The sequence below is a fragment of the Solanum stenotomum genome, chromosome 8 (assembly GCF_019186545.1).
Source record: "Solanum stenotomum isolate F172 chromosome 8, ASM1918654v1, whole genome shotgun sequence".
Lineage (NCBI taxonomy): Eukaryota > Viridiplantae > Streptophyta > Magnoliopsida > Solanales > Solanaceae > Solanum > Solanum stenotomum.
Window position 1 is genome coordinate 59,618,342 of NC_064289.1, and position 16,488 is coordinate 59,634,829.

Below are 16,488 nucleotides of genomic sequence, written 5' to 3' on the forward strand. Positions count from 1 at the left end.
ATTTACTTGTGTTTTTAATAAAAGAGGCTTACATGCCTCACTTTTAAATATATTTTTTTTATAAAATTAACTATTTAAATTCAATTTTAAATAATGTAAAATAGTTCAATAATAACAGTCAAAATTCAAAATGCTTTAGAATCGGTAGATATTGATATAATAAAGAAATACTAAAACTCATATGGTTCATAAGTGTCGATCCTATTTCACAACAACCCAAGATAGTTACACATTAATGTTGTTGTTTTGATATTTGTTAATTATTATACTTTAAAAAATTAAACTACATATTTAAATATTATATTTTAAAAAATTAAATTACATATTTAAAACTACATATTTAAAAATTAAACTAAATATTTATAAAAATAAACTACATATTTAATTATCATGTTTTAAAAAATTAAACTATGTAGTTCTATAATGTGTTGATTTTTATCAATTCTAAAGTATTTTGAGTTTTGATTAGGGAAAAAGGTCTGAAATATATCCGAGCTTTGGCCGAAATTGTTGTTACGATACCGAACTTTGGAAAGGACCTTTTACCCCATGTACTAATTAATAGTGTATTTTAAAGGTATATATGTGCCCACGTGGACATCATAATTATTGCATAATTATAAATAGTAATGTGTCCACGTGGGCACATATATACCTTTAAAATACACTATTAAATAGTGCAGGGGGGTAAAATGTCCTCCATAAAGTTTGGTATCGTAATAGCAATTTCGGCCAAAGTTGGAGTATTTTTTAGACCCTTTTCCCTTTTGATTATCGTTATTGAAATATTTTTCAAATTATATTTAAAAACATATCTTTATGTATATTATTAACATGAATTTTAATTGTCTCCTTCGATCGAAAATACTATATTAAATGAAAATATTTTTTTAAAAATGTATATCCTAATGAGAAAATCCTTTTGGGCATAAAAAAATTGGCTAGAATTGTAAAAGGACATGTTCACACTATAAACTAGTTTATTTTTGGACATTTTTGCCCTTTAACTTAAATATTGAATATGTTTAAGTTAAATGAAAATATTTTTAAAAAAATGTATATCCTAATTATGTTATACTTTATTTACATATATTAAATATATTCTAATTTAATATAGTATCCTGCATAAAATACATCTATTTTAAAGTATTATAATTGATAAGTAGGTATTGAGTGATCTTTTATTTATTTGTTTTGAAACATCCTCTTAATTAATATTATTGGAGTAACTGTATTTTGTATTCATGGTTAAAATTAGTAAAACAATTTCACCAATGTCTATATATCTTAATTCTTGTTTGGAATGATTATGATATAAAAATCTAATGTGTTATTCATGGCATAGTTATAAATGTCTTATCATCAATTATTTTTTAGAAATATCTAATTTCCAAAATAACATTATTTTTTTCTCTTGAAAAACATCCATTATATATATATGTATATATATATAGACCAATCTATTTAGTTGATTATATTTAAAGAAAAATTCAACTATATTTTTAATCTACGCTTAATTACTATATTTTACTAAATTTGTATTACAAAATAATTAAGTATAATCTTAAGTAGATAAGATAGTCATTTGTAGTTATTATTAATGAGAAATTTAATTGTCTTATTCAATAAAGAGATTTATTTTAAGCGAAAAAATAATTTTTCAAAGGTATGCATTGGTACCTTATGAACATTTTTTTAAGGTACAATTCAAAAATATTTTTTTAACTAAAGCGTACAATTTTTTTTATTAACCGAACAATATTTATTTTTAAAAATAAATCAAATGAACTATACACATACACAAAAAATATATACACAAAAATATTTTTTAATTAACTGAACAAAACATTCAGATAATGATAAGCAAATAAATCCACACATACGATGTTTAAGACTGAAATTAATCATTGAAATAAAAAGGTTTTAAATAAAATCACATGTAAGAAGTATCAAATATATTACTAAACTTTGTGAGAAGTATCACATTAAAGAAAGTTTCTAAAATTACCTTGTATGTAATTAACTTATTTATAGTGTTATGTCATATTTTCACTATAAAATATCAAAAGAATTTATAACACAAAAAATTATTTTCTTATTTTTTAATACATAAAATTCATCTAACTATTAAATTTATCACACGAAACTTATCTTTCTATATTTATCACATAAAAGTACAAACTTTATTAAAAAAAATATTTGTTATTATCTGAAAAGAATAGTCTTTAAAGTTTATCATAAAAAATATTTTATTTATTCTTTAAAAGATGATTATGAAATATAAAATTCAAATGAGTATTTTTTAAAAAAAATATAATATTCANAATCATTGAAATAAAAAAGGTTTTAAATAAAATCACATGTAAAAAGTATCAAATATATTACTAAACTTTGTGAGAAGTGTCACATTAAAGAAAGTTTCTAAAATTACATTGTATGTAATTAACATATTTATAGTGTTATGTCATATTTTCACTATAAAATATCAAAAGAAGTTATAACACAAAAAATTACTTTCTTATTTTTTAATACATAAAATTCATCTAACTATTAAATTTATCACACGAAACTTATCTTCTATATTTATCACATAAAAGTACAAACTTTATTGAAAAAAAATATTTGTTATTATCTGAAAAGAATAGTCTTTAAAGTTCATCATAAAAAAATATTTTATTTATTCTTTAAAAGATGATTATGAATTATAATATTCAAATGAGTATTTTTAAAAAAAAATATAATATTCAAATGAATATATTAGTGAAGAAAAAAAAAATCAAATCATATTATTTTTTAATATTGATGATAGTGTATTAAATATACTATAATGAAATTAAAATAAAGAAAACAAATGTAATATTATATATCCCCAACAAATTTTGTGTTATGAAATTAGATATTAACAAATATTTTTTTGTGTTCTTGATTTTAGAATTGAATGATTTGTATATAATAGATATAAATAAATGTTATTTTACAAGTTCAAAATTAGAAAATTATTGATAAACTGTATCCAAAAATATCTTATGAAATTAGAATTTGTATAATTTAATTTTACATGTAATGGAAAAGAAAAGAGAAAGAATGACAAAAAAGATGAAGAAAAAGGAACAAAGAAAGAGTGAATTAGGAAAAATTAAAAGAAGGTGAAGTTAGTTTTAGAATTGGATGATTTATATATAATAGATATAAATAAATGTTATTTTACAAGTTCAAAATTAGAAAATTATTGATAAACTGTATCCAAAAATATCTTATGAAATTAGAATTTGTATAATTTAATTTTACATGTAATGGAAAAGAAAAGAGAAAGAATGACAAAAAAGATGAAGAAAGAGGAACAAAGAAAGAGTGAATTAGGAAGAATTAAAAGAAGGTGAAGTTAGATTGTAATGGGTCCCACAATTAATAATAATTCCAACTCACTAAACATAATAATTGTTTCCTTCACACAATTAATAATAATTCTAACTCACTAAACATAATAATTATTGTTCACACGTATTTTTAGAAGCTTAGGAAATAAGAGTAATAAAGACTTGATTTTACTTTAAAAGGGAAAAAGATTAAATTAGTCTTTTTACAATTCTGACCAAATTATAGCCACATAATTCTGGCCATTTAGCACTTCCCTAATAATAAATACGTATTTAAATGATGGAAATGATGAGGGAAACAAAGAGTCTCATTTACTTCAATATATTGTGTCTATTCTCTTTATCATCAGATGTTAATCATTCTAGAATCTAGCCTATCATCTTTCTGATTTCACATCTCGAGTAAGTTTGTATTCGTTCTTGTTTTTGTTGTTTCATCTTTACAATATTATAATTTTGTAGGTACAAAGAAAAATGACATTATCAAACTATTTAGTTCGGTACACACAATGGTTAATCATGTTATATGTCATATCTTATCAAATGAATTTACATAGATAAACATTTTGAAAACTCTTATAATTTCTTTGATATGCTTTTCTTTTCAGTAGCTGGATGATGACATCGGAACCTTTGATTATAAGAGCGTCCTGCCAGACTTAAAAAATGAGTTATTAGTGTAATTTTGTACGTGGTCAGATTGTAGAAATCATTCTCTTAATACTTATTTTGTTTGGCTCAATACTTTTATAATTTTCTTAAATTCTCTTTTGAGTTTGGAGAAATAACTTCCGAAAGAGTATAAATTGGTACTAATTCAACGTGTTGACAAAGATAAATTGTTTGGTTATTTACACTTTCATTTGAGGTTTATTGATCATAATTTATTCTTATTTTTTTAATCCACATATTATAAGTACAAGAACATTTCAATATTTAGAATACCTTTATAGATGTCTTCGATTTCATTCACAGCCAGTAGTCTATAACCTCTATTAAACTATCCGTAAGAAAATATTTATGACATGCTTGTAAATGGTCTGGTAGATGAAAAAAAAAAAAACTTATGATATAACATATAATCATAGAAATTTCTTGAATACTTTACTTTGGTCATTCCTATTTATAAAGATTGTTTGAGTGCCTATTATTATATCTATTGAGATATGATAATAGTGTTATATTTTGTTAATATATAATTAAATTTTGAACAATGTCAATATTCTTTTTCTTACATTTACAAATGAAAGAGGTTGTAGTTTTGAATCAGACAAAGGGTGCATGTATGTGCAGCAGTGATATCACTGCTACTTTTTGATGTGCCTATATAATTTAAATATCTCTATTACAAATAACTTTACTTTTGTAGCTTTTACATCATGAAAATGATAATGATCATTCAAAGAAAAACATATACTGATCAATATCTATATTAGTTCGATAATATTACTTTCATTTGATAAATCTTCTTAATATCTATGCGGCTATAGAAGGAATCAAATAACAATGCAAGATTTTCTACACATGAATTATTTGCACTTTGATCTGACATTGCTCATATTCACATGTAGACAATGTTGTTAAAATGTAAAAGAAACAAGAAAATGAATTTAAATGTTTGGTATGCTAATTGATTTACAGAACTAAATTTAGATGTTCAAATAATCCATTGTGTTATGTATATTCCATCATTTCAATTAGCGTTCTGGTCATCACAAACATATTACCACATTAGTTATATAATTTTAAGATATTGGACTAATTAGCATGTGATTCACATGCAATGTACGTTCCCAGGTACTAGTAATTATAAATATGTGATTGTGAATCTAATTATTATTGATTGATGTGACGTCGACATAGAAACTTATAAACGTCAAATCCTAGATTTGTCTCTGTGTAGATGGCACTTATAAGCCGTCTACAAGAAAATTATTGTGTGTGTGAATGCAAAGAAAAAAAAAGAGAAGAGAATGACAATGGAAAGCAGCATAGCATAGAATAAGCATCAAATGTATCTGTCTAACTTTTTTCTGCCAAAAAAGTCTATAAGGTAAAAGTAAAGAAAACAGTGATAGGAATAGTGCTTTGGTGTACAAGATTAATATTAATGTTTAAACTATCAACTTTAGATAGTCACTTCAATTTGGCATCAACATCAGATAAATGTTTACCTTAAAGTTGTGTATGATCAAGTAGAAATATACACTTGACATCGGTGTGTCTCGTGGACATACTTCATGTGTGACTTGCAACCACAGATGACGTGCCAAAGAGGACAAATCAACAAATGACACATGTATTAGAAACTTGTAAGTTTTCTAAACGAAACACCGAAAAGTCACACAAAATATGTTACAGAATTTTCTTAATCATATACAATCTACTCATCAAAGCACAACTTACTGTCTATTCTGCTAAGTTTCTTCTTTCTACTTTCCACACATAATGCTCAAAAGCTACTTAAATAACGGGCCGGATCTGAAGCTCGTCCCCTCCCCTCATATCATCAGCATATATTCCTTAATCTTTATAGCAGAATCTTCAAGTTGAGGGCTCTCTACAAGCTTGATAATTTTCAATGAATAAATATCCCCAAAACTAGGCAGAATCTCCTCAAGATCACAACATCCCTCCAGTTTTAATTTCTCAAGCACGGGAAAGGATTCCTCTCCAACCTCCCACTTGGCAAGAGTCACTTTGTTCAATGTCAGACATTTGAGATTCTCAAAGGTGTCTTCCTCCCCCATGTTCCATTCTCCCCCCTGGATGATTGTACGATAAAGGGACAACACTTCAAGGTTGGGCAGTCTCGCTATTGTTGATAGTGAATCAGATGTCAGACGAAAGTCATACAACCACAATTTTTTCAAACTCAAAGGGAAGTTAAAATTCCATGGCTGGTTTGTGGCTGGAGAGAACCCCCTGGTATATGCAAAACGAACACTGAGCTCTTCTAGTTCAGTTAGGCAATCCAATTTCGGGAACCAAAATTTCTTTGTTGAATAATCCCATGATTCATTGATATCAAATCCAAGCACTTGAAGATAGGGAAACCTTTTGAAAATATGTTCTGTATCTTTCGAATAGGAAAGCATGACAGTCTCTAAAAATCTCAAATTTTCTAACTTTGTGTCCTCTGCGATCAGTGTTGATTTATCTGCATCCAAATCAAAGAAAGAACAAGCATTCATGGATATATCACTCGCAGCTTTACAAGATCCCAAATTCTCGGTAATAGTACCAATGTTGATCCTTCGTTATACACCGCCAGAAATTCTAGATTCCAGAGGTTTGAGAAAGACAAAGGCAGGGATTTAACTTTTGTCCCAATTTGTAAGAACCTCAAAATATTCAACATGCAGATTTCATTCAGCAAAGAATCTTTCACCATGATAAAAGAGGGATCCATGCTCAACACTCTAAGAAGCCTCAAGTGTCTTAGCTGACATATTTCAGAAAGAGGGTCGTCCAGCTGGTCTCCCTCTATCGACAAAGAATACAGGTGTTTACCAGAATGCCTTTTCTTATTTGGATCGAACGGGACAAAATTGTTAAGCCCAAAGAACTCTCTGTTATAATCAATGGTCAACATACATGGCATGAAATCTAAAGAATAAGATGGAGCACTTGAACTTATTGAGTCAAAGAACTTTTCCTTTCTTGCTTTTATCAAACGAAAGTCATGTACAAGATCACTTGGCAAGTCCGGTACTCACCTATCTCATTGAAACAAATTACCAAGCTACTGGAAATTAAGTTATCCAAATAAACCTTCATCTCTGTCTGTTCAACAAGTCGTTCAGCATACTATAAATCTATCAATATAGAGATTTTCAATGCAGAGTCCTTCGGAAAACTTGCAAAGTAAAGAAAGAACGGCTTGAGGTGATGTGACAAATGGTCATAACTTAATTCTATAACCTTTATCACTTCCACTTCACCGTTCAAAATGAAGGAACTCAAATTATTTTGAACTTCAAGCCACACAGTCTTTTTCTTTTCCCTCCCTGCAATGACTCCAGCAACCAGATCAGCCACCAAGGGAAGCCCTTTACAATTGTCGGCTATTTCTTTACCAACATCCAATAGTTCATCAGGGCAACTCTCGTTTCCAAATGCCCTTTTCTCTAACAACTCCCAACTTTCTTCAGGTTTTAGCAATCGAAGGTTAAGAGGATCAGTGTAGAGCTTTCCATGCAAAGTCACTTCCATTTTTCGAGTTGTCAAAATAATTCTACTTCCTTTCACAACTTCAGGAAAAGGTCTTGTTAACTCATCCCATGTAGTAGTATCCCACATGTCATCTAACACAATAAGATACCTCCTTCCATACAATTGTTTTCGTAGCTTATCAGCCACATCAATATTCTCACTCAATGTTGAATCCAAATCACTAACTTGATTAAAAATTGTGCACAACAACTTCTTCTTGTCATATTTTTGGTCGACTGTGCACCATGCACAAAGATCGAAATGACGAGAAACTGATTTACCATTGTATACTTTGTAAGCCAAAGTAGTTTTACCTGAACCCGGCATACCAGTGATCGAAATGACGTCTAAATCTGCCGGTCCACTGGTGTGCTTTCTCATTATCCAGTTTGTCTCCTCCTCAAAACCTACAATTATTTTACCAGTTGTCAATGACTTGCTTTCAACTGGCTTCTTGGGAGAGTTTACAACAACGAGCCCTCTGTTCTTGGGAATCTTCTCAAGTAAATTGGAGATGTCTTCTTTGATAAGCTTGATCTTTATGGTAATGGGAAGTGAGAAAATAAGATGTAAGAGACCATTATCTCGAACAATAATTGAATCAATGACATCTTTTGCCTCAAATGCCACATTTAAAATGCGTGAGCAGAGATCTTTATACAATTCTTCCTCAATATCCGTGAAAAAAGATATTATGAATTTCAGATCTTCTTTCACTTGCCCAATTTCTTCCTTTATCAAATATCATCGCAACTCAGTAGGTCCAAGGGTCAATAAACAGGCTGAGTCAGCTTTTGGTTCACTCTGATGTTTGGGACCATGTCTGGTCGTTTCCAAAACTGGACACAAGTATTTTGTAACTTTTGTGGATGATTTCTCTCGAATGATTTGGATTTATTTTATAAAGAGTCGTTCTGAAGTGTTCACTCACGTTTGTGTCTTATATGCTGAAATCAAAATTCAATTCCATGCTTCTGTACATATTTTAAGAAGTGACAATGCTAAAGAATACATGTCAGAATTGTTTCAGTCACACATGAGAAAACACAGTATTCTTCATCATTCTTCATGTGTTGATACACTTTCTCAAACTGGAGTTGCTTAGAGGAAGAATAGGCATCTACTTGAGACAACTAGGGCACTTATGTTCCAAATGAAAGTTCATAAGCAGTTTCTACGGCTTGTTTTCTGATCAATCGCCTTCCATCTACTATGCTTATTGGTAGTATGCCCTATAGTGTTCTTTTTCCAATCAAGTCACTAGTCCAGTGAAACCTAAGGTGTTTGGAAGCACATGTTATGTTTGAGATTTTGGCCATCTTTTAACAAGTTGGATCCGAAAGTAGTAAAGTGTGTTTTTCTGGGCTATTTTCGTCACCAGAAAGGTGATCGATGTTATTCTACTGAACTTGGAGAAATTTGGGGTCCAATGATGTGGTGTTTTCAGAGACTACACCATTTTTTTATGCACCTTCCAGTTCTACAAGTCATGGGGAGGAAGATGAATGATTAATCTATCAAGTTACTCATGCTTTGATAGAGCAATCAGATGATATTGTTCCTGTAGCTTCTGGTCCTTCTATGGAGCTGTCACGCCCCGAGCCTACACCCTGGGTGGGACCAGCACCCGGAGACCATTGCTGGCCCCAAGCGAACCCTTGGCCTGGCTTTCTTAACTCAGCAGAAACCTAACTCAACAGAATAACTCAATGCAATGCAAGGTTATAAAATAACCTAACTGATAAAAATCTGGCCAAAAAGGCAACTCGAGTCCCCAAAATAAAATATTTACATATATACATAGATGAGAGACTCAAAACTAACTGACTGACTGACTTGTCTATGAAGCCTCTAAAATACTGAGATGGATGTTGGGACAGACCCCGCAACATCCTAATAAAACAAAACTAAGAGAACAAAATATCCGAGTCCTCCGGAAAGCAAGGAGGCTCACCACTGACTCTGGAGTGCTCAACTGGATCAACGGTGTGCTGGATGCTGATCCTGGGTACCTGTGTCTGCATTATCATAAGATGCAGGTCAACTGGCATCAGTACATTGAATGTACGAGTATGCAAGCTGGAAAGCTAAACCACAACTTAAGCTTGAAAGGAAATCTGAAAGAAACTGAATAACTTACCTGGCTCACTTCAATTTAATGCAATTTAAAACAAGTGCAATATAAAGAAAAGCTGTTTAAAACCTGCTATAAACTCTGTGTGTATACAAAGATACAATAAGCCTGAGATGTATATAGAAATACAACTGAACTGATGTATATAAAAATACAATAACTGTTGTGTATGAAAATATAATAACTGCTGTGTATGAAAATATAATAACTGTTGTGGGAGTTTCTCTAACCGACAACCATCACATGGAGCTATAGTGATGATACAACGATCGACCTCACGCTGCCAGAGCATCCTATACCCGGCCAAAGGTATAAGACCTGAACTGTCTATTGGATCCACTAGTCTATCTAGAAAAGGATTCATCTAAAAAGTATGATCCTTTTCTACCCATGGTGGCTAGCATGGTTCTATGGGGGCTGTGGGTTCCTTGAACGCTCCCCCAACTCGGTGCTTGATACTACTCCCAAAATAATGTACTGGCACTTATGTTTTTAAAACATACTTCTTCCTGCTGATTTGAGATAATCACTCAAAACTTAGCTCAAAGGCTATCTTGGAAATCTCAGTTTCCTCTTTTGCTTCATTTAGAAAGCGATACTCTTTTTCTGAAAAACTAGCCCGAAGGCTCTTTGGAGACCTTAGTTCCAAGCTTGTTTAAATGTAAAAACATTTCTTTAAAACTTCTTTGGAAATACATAGTTCCCTAATAACTTTTGAGAAATGAACTCAACTTTAAACTCTTGACTTAACTTGAAACTCGATACTCTTTACTCAACTTGAAACTCTATGCTCTTTGCTTGACTGGAAACTTGAGCCTTAAAATGAAGTTAAAACGTTCATTAAAGACTCTTGAACAACTTTAAAAACTCTTGCTTCATTTACTTCTTAACTTCTAAGCTTGGCTCTAACTTTACTTGACTTCTAACTAACTCTCCTTGAATTGGAATTATGGATTCAAGGTGTTTGATAACATGTTTATAGATGAGTTCTTGACGTTTAAACGTACTTTGGAGTGTTGGAAACAACTAGGAAACATAGGTACAATACCATGGAACATGCATGAGAAAGTATGAAAAGAAAGGGGAAACTTGGCGTCCTTGGCGCTCTACAAGGCGCGGAGCGCCAGCCCTTGAAGCTTAAAAGGACTGCTGAGGCGCTCTGCAAGGCGCGGCGCCCCATGGGGGAAACTTTAGAGCCCCTGCTGGGGCGCGCTGGCTGGCGCGACGCCCCAGCCCTTTTCCCCGAAAACTTGACTTTTCTCCTTCATTTTTCCAACTCTAAACCTCCCTTACCTTCAATGGTTTCAACCCCAAACACTAAGGATCATAAAATCCCTCAACATACAAGAGATTCAACTCAAAAACACAACCAAATCATGTCCCAAATCAACAAGAACTTCAACAACACAATCAACAACATCAACAACACAACCAACAACTTCAACAACACAACCAATCTTTTCTCATAAATAAAACGAGCTTGGCATGTGGGGGAAAGAACCAACCCAACACTATGAACTCACATACCTAGTAGGGATCACCCCCGACGATATCCACGACGGAAACTTGCTTGATCTCCTCTTTCTCCTCTTCTTCTCCTCTTCTTCTCTTCTTCTTCTCTTCTTCACTCAAAACCCTCACTCTCACTCTTTTCAAATGGGACAAACTGATCTAAAAATCAGTCCAACACTAATATATATCCAAAAGAAAAGGCTATGGAAAAGACCAAAATACCCTTACAATTTCCGGACGGACTTCCCTGCCAACTACCCAACTTCCAAAGGGCATAACTCCCTCATACGAACTCGGAATCGAGCAAACTCGGTGGCGTTGGAAAGATCATTCCACAAAATTTGCAAGAACAACTGAAACTACACCTAAATCATCCTGAGCTAGGAGTTATGACTGTTCAAAGTTGGCCAAAAACTCACCTTTCTCCATACTTGGCCAAATTTCCAGATTTTTAAAATTCTTTCCAAAAATGAAAATTTCAAATTTTAAGCCTCTTCATAGTTATTTCACATTGCCGGATGTTACAGGAGCATCAAACAATTATTGTGCCTTCAACAACACCTGCTCAATCATGTTAGCTAGACCGCCAATTACTCAGTTTACTCGAGGAGGCAAGAGACCAGTGATGCATGTCCTGCACCAGTCCCTTCATCATCAAATCTTCCTCCGCCTGTTCCTCCAAAAAACCTTGACCTTCTTATTGCTCTTTGCAAAGGTACAAGGACTTGCAAAGCCACATATTCCATTGTAATTTTGTTTCCTCTGATCGTTTATCTTATACATCTAGATCTCTGATTACTTCTCTAGACTCCATCTCTGTACCCAAAATACTAAATGAGGCTTTGAATCATCCTAGATGGTCTGATGGAATGCTTGAGGAAATACATGCCTTAGAGGAAAATCACACGTGGAATTTGGTGGATTTACCTAATGACAAGAAACCAGTGGGATGTATGTGGGTGTTTACCATTAAAGTTAATCCAGCTGGTTCTGTTGCTAGACTTAAGGCCAGATTTGTGGCTAAAGGATATGCACAAACTTATGGGGTGGATTATTCAGACACCTTTTCTCCGGTTGCCAAACTCACTTCTTTTCGCTTGTTCATTTCTTTAGCTGCCTCTGCGAATTGTCCTTTACATCAGTTGGATATTAAGAATGCGTTCCTTCATGGTGGTCTTCAAGAGGAAGTGCATATGGAGCAACCACCTCATTTTGTTGTTCAGGGAGGTTATGGGAAAGTCTTGTCACTTGAAAAAGTCCTTGTATGGCTTGAAGCAGAGTTCCCCAGGCTTGGTTTGGCAAGTTCAGTGAACTAGTTCAAGATTTTGGTTTAAAAATGAGCAAATGTGATCACTCAATATTCTACTGCCACTCAACAATGGGCATTATTCTCTTTTTTGTGTATGTTGATGGCATTGTTATCACATGAAGTGATTATGCAGATCTCTTCCCTCAAGTCTTTCCTGCATACTAGGTTTCATATGAAAGACTTGGGTCAATTGAAATACATTTTGGGAGTAGATGTAAATAGAAACAAGAAGGGAATTATTTTGTCCTAGAGAAAATATATTCTCGACCTACTTGCAGAAAATGGAAAGATGGCAGCCAAACCCTGAAGTGCTCCAATGATTCCCAATATGCATCTTATGAAAGATGATGGCGATCCTTTTGATGATCCAGATAGATACGGAAGGCTAGTTGGAAAGTTAAACTACCTTATTGTGACTCGTCTTGATATTGCTTATGCTGTAAGTGTTGTTAGCTAGTTCATGTCTGCACCTACGTCAAACACCGGGCAGCTTTGGAACATAATCTATGTTACTTGAAAAAAACTCCTGGTCTTGGCATACTGTATCGAAATCACGACCATACTCATATTGAGTGTTTTGCAGATGTCGATTGGGCTGGATAGAAAATTGATAGAAGATCTACTACAAGTTATTGAAATCGCCCTCCGGGATAGTATGTGCTTGTCAACTTAGAGTTGGAACCACCATCTGCTGACTGCTCAAACTTCACCTCATTAAGATATTTTTTCGAGTTTGTCTACAAAAGGTCATCAATCCTATACTTAATGAATTTAAAGTTGCCACCTGCAGAAAAGAAGTCACAAATAGAAGAATATTAGTGATTAAAATGAGAGTCTATTAAAAATTGAAAAAGAATTAATTAGGATGAAGAATGTTGATATTCATGACAAATTCAATTCTTCTGTAGCTTGTGGCTCTTACACATTTCAGATTCTCAAAAGTGTCTTCCTCCCCCATGTTACATTCTTCTCCCTGAATGATTGTATAATAAAGGATTCCTCTCCAACCTCCAGTCTTGCTATTGTTCAAATTCGAGATTAGAGACTGCCCCTTTGGCGATGAAGCTCTGTTGGCTAATGCTGCAAAGCTTGAGACAATGCGATCCCTTTGGATGTCTAATTGTTCAGTAAGTTTTGAAGCATGTAAGCTGTTGGCCCAGAAGTTGCCAGGGCTTAATGTTGAAGTTATAGACGAGAAGGGTCATCCAGATACGAGACCAGAAAAAAGCACTGTCGAGAAACTTTACATATACAGGACAGTGCCAGGAAGGAGGTTCGACACTCGGATTATTGATGAAGATGCAGCATTGACTCCATATAGCAACGGGGAATTGCTCTCTGGCTTCTTCTTAGGAAAACTTCAGGTATTAGTTTTATGTTAATCTTTCACGCGCGTTTCCTTGCTTGAGCCTTGTGTAGTTGCAGTGCTGGTCATGGTGGCAGTGAAGCTGGTGTGCCATCGATTTGACCCTTCGTTGAGCAACTTCACAGCAATTAATTACAAATAATGAGTTTAAACTCTTGTTGTTGTGCTATATCAGTAAGGACAACTATTGTATTTTTGGGTTGGATGTTCAACTGTGTATCCTATTTTGAATCATTAGACTTGTTCTTCTGTTGAAATGGTGCTGTTAATGTGAACCTTTCATTCATTTTGAGTGCTGGAAATCCCATTGGTTGAACGTTTAGAAGAAGGTATTTCAGTGTTCTACTACGAGTTAGTTTGATAAACAAACACTTATTTTCGTTCAGAGTGGGATTTCAGCCTAAGTTGGTCGAATGTTTGAGGAAAGGAAGTCATGAGTGCTTATAAGCTCTCTACAACCTGTTCACTTCCTGGCCTAGCTTTCGAGATGAAAGTTCGTTGGGTTTGTGATAGAGTAGTATAGATGTTGTTTTAAATCAGTACCTTGATTGAGGTTGAACGATAGTGCTCTGAGCATATAAGATGAGACTTCAGACCAAGTTGGACAGCCAAAGGCAAATCCACACTGTATTTATAAAAATTATAATTTTTGTTAAAAACTTATAAGTTTTCTAAAAGAAACTCAGAAAAGTCACATAAAAATGTTTCATCACAACTGTAACAAAATTTTCTTAACCATATACAATCTACCCAGCAAAGTACAATCTACTTTTCAACCATAATGCTCAAAAGCTACTTAACTAATGGGATATCCTTCCGGCCAAGGATCTGAAGCCCGTCCCCTCCCCTCATATCTTCAGCATATTCCTTAATCTTGAGAGCGGAATTTTCAAGTTGAGGGCTCCTTACAAGTTTGATAATTTTCAAGGAATAAATATCCCCAAAACTAGACGGAATCTCCTCAAGCTTACGACATTCCAACAGTTTTAATTTCTCAAGCGTGGGAAAAGATTCCTCTCCAACCTCCCACTTGGAAAGTTTCATTTCATGGAACTTCAAATATTTGAGATTCTCAAAGGTGTCTTCCTCCCCCATGTTCCATTCTTCCCCATGGATGATTGTATAATAAAGGGACAACTCTTCAAGATTGGGCAATCTCGCTATTGTTGACAGTGAATCGGATGTCAGAGGAAAGTCACCCAATGACAATTTTTTCAAAAAAGAAGGGAAGTGAAAATCCCATGGCCGATTTATGGCTGCAGAGGACCCACTGTCATTTGTGTTTGAACTTTCAAAACATACAGTGAGGTCTTCTAGTTCAGTTAGGCAATCCAATTTCGGGAACCAATAATGATCTGTTGAATGATCCCATGATTCCTTGAGTTCAAATGAAAGCACTTGAAGATTGGGAAGCTTTTTGAAAATATCCTCTGTATCTTTCCAATAGGAAAGCATGAGTTTATGTAATAATGTCAAGTTCTCTGACTTTGTGTCCTCTGCTATCAGTATTGATTCATCTGCATCCAAGTCAAAGAAAGAACTAGCAGTAGTGATCAGCAGTCGCAACTTTACAAGATGCAAAATTCTCGGTAATAGTACCAAGGTTGATCCTTCGTTTTCCACCAACAGGACTTCTAGATTCCACAGGTTTGAGAAAGACAAAGGCAGATATTTAACTTCTGTCCCAATTCTTAAGTACCTCAAATGATTCAACGTGCATATTTCATTCAGCAAAGAATCTTTAACCATGATAAAAGAGGGATTCAGGTTCAACACTCTAAGAAGCCTCAAGTGTCTTAGATGAAATGTATCAGAGAGACAATCGTCCAGCTCGTCTCCATTTATCCTCAAAGAATAGAGGTGTTTACCAGAATGCCTTTTCTTATTTGAACCGAACAGGAAAAAATTAAGCCCAAAGTGCTCCTCATCATCATCGTAATAAATGGTAATTTGACGTGGCAGCAAATCTGATGGAGCACTTGAACTTATCAAATCAAACAACTTTTCTTCTCTTGCTTTTATCAAACAAAAGTCATGCACAAGATCATGAATTTGGCAAGTAGGGTAATCACCTATCTCATTGAAACAAATTACCAAGCTACTGGAAATTAAATCATCCACAAAAATCTTCACCACTTCTTCCATACTCTTCATATCTGTCTTTTCCACAAATCCTTCAGCACCCCAAACAATGTTCAAGTCAAAGATTGGCGTCGCAGTGTCCTTCGGGTTACTTGCAAAATGAAGCAAGCATGGCTTCAGGTGATCAGGTAAGTGGTCATAACTTATTTCTATAACTTTCATCACTTCCACTTCATTCTTCAAAATGAAGGAATGCAAATTATTTAAAACTTCAAGCCACACACTCTTTTTCTTTTCCTTCCCAGCAATAACTCCAGCAATCAGATCCACCACCAAAGGAAGCCCTTTACAATTTTCGGCTATTTCAGTTCCAACATCCAATAGTTCATCAGGGCAACTCTCGTTTCCAAATGCCCTTTTCTCCAATAACTCCCAACTNNCACTTCCACTTCATTCTTCAAAATAAAGGAATGCAAATTATTTAAAACTTCAA

The 16,488-nt window shown here is 33.5% G+C and overlaps 1 protein-coding gene across 1 annotated transcript in view; it reads right to left on the reverse strand.

Moving 5' to 3' along the window:
- Positions 1-16,488, reverse strand: part of LOC125873994 (putative late blight resistance protein homolog R1B-8) — a 39,398-nt gene that overhangs the window by 19,697 nt on the left and 3,213 nt on the right. The window contains exons 5-6 of the mRNA XM_049554800.1: positions 16,047-16,443; positions 7,097-7,157 (exon numbers count right to left, since the gene is read on the reverse strand). Of these exons, the coding sequence (XP_049410757.1) occupies positions 7,097-7,157; positions 16,047-16,443 (458 nt within the window). The remainder of the gene's footprint in view (positions 1-7,096; positions 7,158-16,046; positions 16,444-16,488) is intronic.